This window comes from Pipistrellus kuhlii, unplaced genomic scaffold, assembly GCF_014108245.1.
Source record: "Pipistrellus kuhlii isolate mPipKuh1 unplaced genomic scaffold, mPipKuh1.p scaffold_m20_p_115, whole genome shotgun sequence".
Classification (NCBI taxonomy): domain Eukaryota; kingdom Metazoa; phylum Chordata; class Mammalia; order Chiroptera; family Vespertilionidae; genus Pipistrellus; species Pipistrellus kuhlii.
The window spans coordinates 443,131-453,223 of NW_023425422.1; the positions used below are offsets into that span (position 1 = coordinate 443,131).

Here is a 10,093-nt window from a genome sequence, read left to right on the forward strand (position 1 = left end):
GAAGAAATTCATATCTTGCTGACATTTAGATTTTTAAGAAAGCTCATTGGTTTCAGCTTCAGATAAATAACAATTGGTTCACAATTATGACTTGTTGTTTCTTTCCCTGATGGTATTGAAGCTAATTCCTCAGTGTGGTGATGGTGGTGAGGAAGGATGCCCGTGAGACACAGTGAGACCAGAAGAAAGGGAACAGACACATTTAGTTAAAAATGCTTTGGGTTGCTCTCTCTAATTTGGCTCAGTGGATAGAAGATGGGTCTGTGGACTGAAGGATCCTGAGTTCCATTCAGGCCAAGGGCACATTTCCAGGTTGCAGGCTCAATCACCTGAGAAGTGCATGAAGGAGTCAACCAGTCAGTGAATGATTCTCCCTCATCCTTGATGTTTCTATATCCCTCTTCCTCCTCCTTGCTCTCTGAAGTTAAAAAAAAAAAACACATTTAAAACATAAACCAATATTGAATGAATGGAAGGATTGAATTGGGAAGTGTTAGTTGAGTTAAATAAAATCCATATGTTGATAAATTGATGGATATATTGATAGATATGTTAAATATTTGTTTCCATTTGTTGTTGACTTACGTCTGAATATTTTATGAATAAATCGAGGACTTGAGATATTTAAACACATGTACTTTCAGAACATTTTTTCCATTTCATGTAGACTTATTAATCTTTACATCTATTTCCTGCCTCTCTGCGTGCTTGTGAGTGTGAGAAGGAAAAGAAAGATTGTTAGCCAGGAAGAGTGCTTCCCCCTTGGACAGGGGAGTGGATGTGCCCAGAACCACGTCCTCATAATTGTGTTTCAAGAACAAAACAAAACCATTCTCTGTGTTCACGTTCAATGCTTTATTGGAAGGTGAACAGACAGTCCAATCAGTTCTGACAGCAAAGGTAGAGGGTCCAAGGCTTATGAGGGAGATGCAGGCACAGTTGGAAATCTACCCATAATTCTGAGAAATAAAGACGTTTGTGGAAGAACCAGCATGAGGTCAGCTGTCCGGTTACTTAGATCAAGTGTGGAAAGAAGTCCCTTGTGAGTTCAGATGCTGAGCTGCTGGGCAGGATCTCAGTAGAAGCCAGAGTATCCGTATCCCCCACAGCAGCACGGGCGCCAGCAGCCACAGCCATACCTTCTGTAGCCACAGCCACAGCCCAGGCCACCAAGGCCGCCCCAGCCCCAGCCAGAGCCATAGCCATAGCCACGGCCACCCCAGCCGTAGCCGAGGCCTCCGTAGTAGCTGCCATAGTAGCTCATGGTGTCAGGGGAGTGTGTTTCTGTTCAAGATGAGATCCTGAGAGTGAGTGCCAGCATGTGGGGAGCGAGGAGCTTATATACCTGAGCCAGCAGGTGCTGGATCCCATGACCATTCCTGAGTTTCATTCCAAGAGATTTGTGTCCCTGAGGCAGCTCGTTAATCTGTGTGCTGACGCCAGAGATGCTCATATTGATGAAAACTTGGAGCTGGCACAGCTGCCTGGTTAGACCTCCTGCGACCCATGACAGTGTGTGTGTCTAAGGAGAAGCACATCTGCCTCCACGTCACGGAAAAAACACTCACTGAACACAACTCTCCATTCCTAAGTGTGTGGCCTTCGTCATGTTGTCTGGCGTGTTCTCATTATGTATTGTGTCCTTGTAATTTGCATATCATTCTTGGATTTTCATTTCTTTCTTTCATCTCAGTTCAAATAGTCTGATTCAATTTAAGATTCTGACACCCATGAAGTTCTTTAATTGTCAAATGTATTTCTCCCAAGTTTAACACGCGTATGAGAAAACCATATTGATTTCACATATCTTCTTGCAAAATACCCTTGTGGTTACTCAACACAGTGAAGTAAGTGCCTTTCAGAAGCTGAGGGTCTGACCACAACAACAAACTCACACCTGTCACCCCAGGCTGAACCCCCGTTCACAAAGTTCTCTCTAAACATTACCCTCTTTTTCAAAACAGAAACCTGTTATTTGAAAATATAGGAGATTGTGTCTCTGATTTGCAGTTGCTTTTTCTTTTCTCTCTCTGTTCTTCCTGGAATCCCACCATCGTCTGTCCCATCCAGCCTCTCTTTATGTCATTATTCTGCTCTCAGTCCCACACACAGGAGCCAGGTCTTTCTCTCTGATCAAGTTCTCTCATCAGTGCTTCATCCCTCACTCAGGTTTTTAATTTTAGCCTAAGTTTTTGTTCTTATATTTATTTTTTTCTTTAATAATTTTGTTTTTATTTATTTTAGAGGAAAAGAAGATGGAGAGAGATAGAAACATCAATGCTGAGAGAAGAATCTTTAATCAGCTGCCTCCTCTTCACCACAAACTGAGATCAAACCTGCAACCTGGGCATGTGCCCTGACCAAGAACCAAACTGAACTGTGACCTCCTGGTTCATAGGTCAATGGTTAACCACTGAGACACACTGGCCGATTTTGTCTTTACCAGTTCTCTGTGTCCTGCCCCTTATTTTCTATTCACCAATCAGCAAACATGTTCATTTTATGTTTTATTTCAGAATGGTTGGCATGGAATCTGACATGGGTTGTATTAATCACAATATAATGACTCAGCATGTGTATTCCTCACAATGGCTGCCCCAGGAATGACCTGGCAATCACCTGTCACTGTGCAAACTTCTCACAACATTACCGACTCTGTGCCCCTTTCTCTTTTCACTCAAACCCAAACATTTTCAATAAGATATTCTAATTCTTCAGGGTTTTAAATTAAAAAGACTTCAGAAATCTTAATATATAATATTTAATCAGAGTCTCTGCAGTCTTGATGTCTGGAAATGCTGCAAAAAATAAACATGGCAGCGAGGATGTGACTGAGACAAAAACAAGTATTATAGAGGTTAGCCGGCAGCCTTCTGCGAATTTCCTCGGCTCCTGAGGAAACCCGAGTGAGAGCCCAGGATTCAAGGCGAAGCCCTACTGCAGTGTGCACATGCCTGAGCTGGACTTTACCATTATGTGTGCCTTATATGACTTTAACATGTACCCAGGGCTTTGTTCTGTAGGTGGTACTGTTTTTGTTTTGTTTTTATCTATTTTGAGGTCTATAAGTGTCAGAGGCAAGCTTCTCAGCCAGGACTTGACCCTTCTGGGTGAGGGGGATTGGAAGGACACGCGGGTACAAGCAGGCAATTGGGACATGACACACAGGAGTCTGGTCAGTGGCTCCTCACATACATGCCCAAACACTCTCAAAGAAAAAAGGTTTTTGCCAAATAGAAACATCAGTGGCAGGTGGCAGCTGTGTATCGCTTAACGCATCCTTGCCTTGCACTTGCATATAGAAACTCAACCTTGAACACTTTGATTAGGATTCTCACCCTCAGCGTGGCCTTGACCATCAAGAGTACTCTACAAGAGGCCCCATAGTGTGTAACATAATTTTTCTTTTCTTTTCTCTTTTTTTTTTTGTTTTGTTTTCTTTTTGTTTTTTCTTTTGTTAATACACAGATGAAGGAGAGGGATAGAGAGATAGAAACGTCAATGATGACAAGGAATCATTGATCAGCAGCTTCCTCATGACCCCCCACTGGGAACTAAGCCTGCAACCCAGCTGTGCCCTGATGGGGAACTGAGCCATGACCTTTGGTTCATAGGTCAATGCTCAGCCACTAAGACATGCAGGCTGGGCATAAGTTACATTTTTGATAATACATTTCCCTCTCATCTGAATATATTCTCAGTTTTTCAAACACAACATATTTGCTGAGTGACTGAAGAATTAAATTCTGTCTGCACAGCTGTAGGGAGTATCTACCAGTATAGACTCAGGCACACATATTTGACCAATTATAGCAATTTAAACAAAATATCTTCATGTTATATTACTCTCTGACAATATTATTTGATTCTAGGAAAGGAATGGTATTTCAGTCCATCTGTTGTTTTAATTATTATTATTTCATCAAAAATATATGTCCCAGTTACCCCTTTATTATCAGAGAAAAAATTCTAATCTTGCTGTGGCTCATTGTACTGTGGATTGGTATGTGGACTGAAGGGCCCCAAGTTTGATTCCATCAAGGACACATGCCCAGAATGACGTTCAGTCACCAGAGAGTGTCATGGAACAGGCAACAGATCAATGAATGATTCTCTCTCATCCTTGATGCTTCTATCTCCCTCTCCATCCTTGAAATTAAAAGAAAAATTAAAAACATGAACCAATTTTGAATGAATTTAAGGATTGAATTGGGAAGTGTTAGTTGAATTAAATAAAATCCATATATTGATAAATAACTAGGTAGATATGTTAAATATTCATTGCTATTTGTGGTTGACTTAAGTCTGAATGTTTTATGAATAAAATCAAGAAATTGAAGAATTTAAATTGCTCGTAGTTTCAAAACATTTTTTCCATTTCATGTAGACTTATTAATCTTTACATCTATTTCCTGCCTCTCTGCATGCTTGTGAGTGTGAGAAGGAAAAGAAAGACTGTTAGCCAGGAAGGGTGCTTCCCCATTGATCAGTGGAGTGGATGAGCCCAGAACCACGTCCTCATAATGGCATTTCATGAATAAAACAAAAACCATTCTCTGTTTTCAAGTTTAATGCTTTATTGGAAGGTGAACAGACAGTCCAATCAGTTCTGACAGAAAAAGTAGAGGATCCCAGGCTTATGATGGAGATGCAGGCACAGTTGAAAATCTACCCATAATTCTGAGAAGTAAAGACGTTTGTGGAAGAACCAGCATGAGGTTAGTTGTCCGGTTACTTAGATCCAATGTGGGAGGAAGTCCCTTGTGAGTTCAGGTGCTGAGCTGCTGGGCAGGATCTCAGTAGAAGCCAGAGTATCCGTATCCCCCACAGCAGCACGGACGCCAGCAGCTGTAGCTCCTATAACCATAGCCACAGCCCAGGCCACCAAGGCCGCCCCAGCCCCAGCCGGAGCCATAGCCATAGCCAAGGCCACCCCAGCCGTAGCCGAGGCCTCCGTAGTAGCTGCCATAGTAGCTCATGGTGTCAGGGGGAGTGTGTTTCTGTTCAAGATGAGATCCTGAGAGTGAGTTCCAGCGAGTGGGGAGAATGGAGCTTATATACCTGAGCCAGCAGGTGCCAAATCATGTGACCATTCCTGAGTTTCATTCCAAGAGATTCGTGGCCCTGAGGCAGCTCGTTAATCTGTTTGCTGACGCCAGAGATGCTCATATTTGTGAAAATTTGGAGCCAGCACAGCTGTCTGGTTAGAGCCCCTGCGATCCATGACAGTGTGTGTGTCTAAGGAGAAGCACGTCTGCCTCCACGTCACAGCATAAACACTCACTGAACACAATTATCCTTTCCTAATCGTGTGGCCTTGGTCATGTTGGCTGGCATGTTCTCATTACATATTGTGTCCATATAATTTGCATATCATTCTTTGGATTGTCCTCTCTTACTTTCACCTCATTTCAAATTCTCAGATCCAATTTAAGGTTCTGACACCCATGAAGTTCCTTAATTGTCAAAGGTATTTCTCTCAAGTTGAACACACACATGCTGATTTTACATATCTTCTTGCAAAATACCCTTTTGGTTACTTAACACAGTGCAGAATCTTTCAGAAGCTGAGGGTATGACACAACAACAAACTCACATGTGTCACCCCAGGCTGAACACCCATTCACAAAGTTCTCTTTAAACATTACCCTCTTTTTCAAAACAAAAATGTGTTATCTGAAAACATAGGTGATCTTGTCTCTGCTTTTTATTTTCTTTCTCTGTTCTTCCTGAAATCCCGGTTCTCTTTATGTCATCATTCTGCTCTCAGTGTCACACACTTTAGCCAACCAGGTCTTCCTCTCTGATCCACTTCTCCCAGTAGTACTTCATCCCTCTACTCAGGTTTTTTATTTTAGCCTGAGTTTTTGTTCTTATATATTTTTTTCATTTATAATTTTGTTTTTATTTATTTCAGAAGAAAAGGAAGATCGGAGTGACATAGAAACATCAATGGTGAGAGAAAAATCATTAATCGGCTGTCTCCTCCCTCCACACACTGGGGATCAATCCTGCAACCCGGGCATGTGCCCTGACCAGGAATCAGTCTGAACTGTGACCTCCTGGTTCATAGATCAGTGCTCAACCACTGAGACATACCAGGCAGTTGTGTCTATATATATATATATATATATATATATATATATATATATATATATATATATATATATATTTTTTTTTTTTTTTTTTTTTTTTTTTACCAATTCTCTGTGTCCTGCCCCTTATTTTCTATGCACTAACCTGCAAACCCTTTAACTTTATCCTTTATTTCAGAATAGTTGGCATGCAATCTGACATTGGTTGTATTAGTCACCATGTAATGACTCAGCATGTTTATCCCTCACAATGGCCGCCCCAATAATGACCTGGCAATCACCTGTCACTGTGCAAACTGGTCACATTACCGACTCTGTGCTCCTTTCCCTTCTCACTCAACCCCCAAATATTTTCATATGATATTCTAATGCTTCAGGGTTTTAAATTAAAAAGACTTCTGAATTCTTAAGATTATATAATACTAGAGACCAAGTGCATGGATTCGTGCACTGGTGGAACCCCAAGGCCTGGCCTGCACCTTCTTACTATCTGGGACATCACTAGGGATGTTGGAGTTCTAGTTTCAGCAGGATCCCCTCAGGCCCAATCCAGACTGCAGGGAGCCTGATCCTGTGTATTGAACGTCTGAATCCTATTGGTCAGTGCGCATCATAGCAACCAGTGGGCAGGTCATTCAGTAGTTCAGTAGATTAGGCTTTTATATGTATCAGAGTCTCTGCAATCTTGAGGCCTGGAAATACTGCTAAATAAATAAATAAATAAATAAACAAACAAACAAACAAACAAACATGGCAAGGAGGATGTGACTGAGGCAAAAACAGAAATATCACAGAGGTTAGCTGCCAGCCTTCTGGGAATTTCCTCAGCTCCTGAGGAAACCGGAGTGAGAGCCCAGGGTTCAAGGTGAAGTGCTTTTGGAGTGTGTCCATGCCTGGGGCTAGGTCTTTACGTTATTTATGCTTCACATGACTTTAACATGTACCCAGGGCTTTGTTTTGTTGGTTGTGCTGGGATTTTTCTTCTGTTTTGAGGTTTATAAGTGTCAGAGGCAAGCTCCTCAGCTGGGACTTCACCCTCTGTGTCAGGAGAATCAGAGGAACAGAGAATACAAGCAGACATATGGGACATGCTTTATTACACACAACAGCAGCCACGCAGGCTGGTCAGTGGCTCCTTACATACATGCCGGAACACTCTCAAACAAAGAGACTTTTTGCCAAATAGAAACATCAGTATTTTGGCTACAGAAAGGCCCTTGGATCACTGTAGAGCTGAATGCAGCCTTGCCTTATGCCTGCACATAGCAACTCAACCTTAAACACTTTGATTAGGATTCCCACACTCAGTGACCTTGAACATCCAGAGTACTCTAGACCATGGACCCTATAATAAGTAACATATTTTTTCTTTTCTTATCTTTTTTTTTTTTTTAATACAGAGAGGAAGGGAGAGGGAGAGAGAGATAGAAACATCAATGATGAGAGGGAATCATTGATCAGCAGCCTCCTGCATGACCCCCACTGGGGATCCAACCTGCAACCCAGGCATGTGCCCTGACCAGGAATCAATCCATGATGTCTTTGTTCACAGGTCTATGCTCAACCACTAAGGCATGCAGGTTAGGGATAAGTTACATTTTTTATAATACTTTTCCCTTACATCTGAATGTATTCACTGTTTTTCAAACACAACATATTTGCTGAGTGATTGAGGATTAAATTCTGTCTGTCATTCCTATAGGGAGTATCTAACAGCATAGATGCAAGCATACATAGTTGACTAAATTATACCAATTAAACAAAATATCTTCATCGTCTATTATTCTCCGACAATATTGTTTGATTCTAGGAAAGCAATGGTATTTCAGTCCATTTTTATTTTATCAAAAATATATGCCTTATATTGCCCCTTTATTATCAGGAGAAATTCAAATGTAGCTGAAATTTAGATCTTTAAGAAAGCTCTTTGGTTTCAGCTTCAGCTAAGTAATAATTGGTTGACAATTATATCTTACTAGTGACCTGCTGCAGGAATATTTCTGTAAGACTTCTGGCCGCCACCGCCAACTCTCCGGCCTCCCACCTCTCCCACTGTGGCATGCAGGGCAGGGTGCACCCACAGCCACCGCTGCCACCATCGCCACTACCTCAAGCGCGCTACCACCACCGCTGCTTGCCTCGCCCCTCATGCCCTACACTCCTTGCCCTCCGCCCCAGCTGCCTCCAACCACCACTGCACACTTTGCCCCACCCCTCCATGATGGGATTGAAGCTAATGCCTCAGTGTGGTGATGGTGGTGAAGAGGGATGCCTGTGAGACACAGTGAGAGCAGAGGAATGGAACAGATATCTTTAGTTAAAAATGATTTGACTTGCCCTCTCTAGTTTGGCTCAATGGATAAAGGATGGGTCTGTGGACTGAAGGGTCCCAAGTTCCATTCTGGCCAAGGGCACATGCCCAGGTTGCAGGCTCAGTCACCAGACAGGTGCATGTAGGAGCAACTATTCAATGAATGATTCTCCCTTATCATTAATGTATCTATCTCCCTCTCCCTCCTCCTTGCTCCCTGAAGTTAAAAGGAACATTAAAAACATAAACCAATCTTGGATGGATGGAAGGATTGAATTGGGAAGTGTTAGTTGAGTTAAATAAAATCCATATGTTGATAGATAGATAGATAGATAGATAGATATAGATAGATATGTTAAATATTCATTGCTATTTGTTGTTGACTTAAGTCTGAATATTTTATGATTAAAATCTAGAGATTGGGGAATTTTGGCCGAAACTGGTTTGGCTCAGTGGCTGGAAAGTCAGCCTGTGGACTGAAAGCTCCCAGATTCGATTCTGGTCAAGGGCATGTACCTTGATTGCAGGCACATCCCCAGTGGGGGGGGGGGTGCAAGAGGCAGCTGATCAATGATTCTGTCTCATTGATGTTTCTAACTCTCTATCCCCTCTCCTTTCCTCTTTGTAAAAAAAATCAATAAAATATATTTTAAAATAGATTGAAAGATTTACATCACTGTATCTTTCAAAACTTTTTTTTTCCATTTTGGTAAATCTTTACATCTATTTCCTGCCTCTCTGCGTGCTTATCAGTGTGAGAAGGAAAAGAAAGATTGTTAGCCAGGAAGGGCCCTTCCCCCTTGGACAGGGGAGTGGATGTGCCCAGACCACGTCCTCATAATTGCGTTTCATGAACAAAATAAAACCATTCTCTGTGTTCAAGGTCAATGATTTATTGGAAGGTGAACAGACAGTCCTATCAGTTCTGATAGCAAGGGTAGAGGATCCTAGGGTTGTAAGGGAGATGCAGGAACAGTTGGAAATCTACCCATAATTCTGAGAAGTAAAGACGTTTGTGGAATAACCAGCATGAGGTTAGCTGTCCGGTTACTTAGATCCAATGTGGGAGGAAGTCCCTTGTGAGTTCAGATGCTGAGTTGCTGGGCAGGATCTCAGTAGAAGCCAGAGTATCCGTATCCCCCACAGCAGCACGGGCGCCAGCAGCCACAGCCATACCTTCTGTAGCCACAGCCACAGCCCAGACCACCAAGGCCGCCCCAGCCCCAGCCGGAGCCACAGCCATAGCCAAGGCCACCCCAGCCGTAGCCGAGGCCTCCGTAGTAGCTGCCATAGTAGCTCATGGTGTCAGGGGGAGTGTGTTCTGTTCAAGATGAGATCCTGAGAGTGAGTGCCAGCGAGTGGGGGGGTGGGAGCTTATATACCTGAGCCAGCAGGTGCTGGATCCCGTGACCATTCCTGTCCCTGAGGCAGCTCGTTAATCTGTTTGCTGACGCAAGAGATGCTCATATTTGTGAAAATTTGGAGCCAACACAGCTGCCTGGTGAGAGCTCCTGGAACCTATGACAGTGTGTGTGTCTAAGGAGAAGCACATCTGCCTCCACATCACAGAATAAACACTCACTGAACACAATTCTCCATACCTAAGCGTGTGCCCTTTGTCATGTCGGCTGGCGTGTTCTCATTACATATTGTGTCATTGTAATTTGCATCCCGTTCTTTTGGATTG

The 10,093-nt window shown here is 42.7% G+C and overlaps 1 protein-coding gene across 1 annotated transcript; it reads right to left on the reverse strand.

Annotated features, from left to right (window-relative positions):
- Window positions 1-1,007: 1,007 nt before the first annotated feature.
- Window positions 1,008-1,264, reverse strand: LOC118716006 (keratin-associated protein 19-8-like). Its single transcript, XM_036432659.2, has one exon. It carries the CDS (start codon window positions 1,262-1,264, stop codon window positions 1,076-1,078), a length of 189 nt encoding a protein of 62 aa, XP_036288552.1. The 3' UTR covers window positions 1,008-1,075.
- Window positions 1,265-10,093: the final 8,829 nt, after the last annotated feature.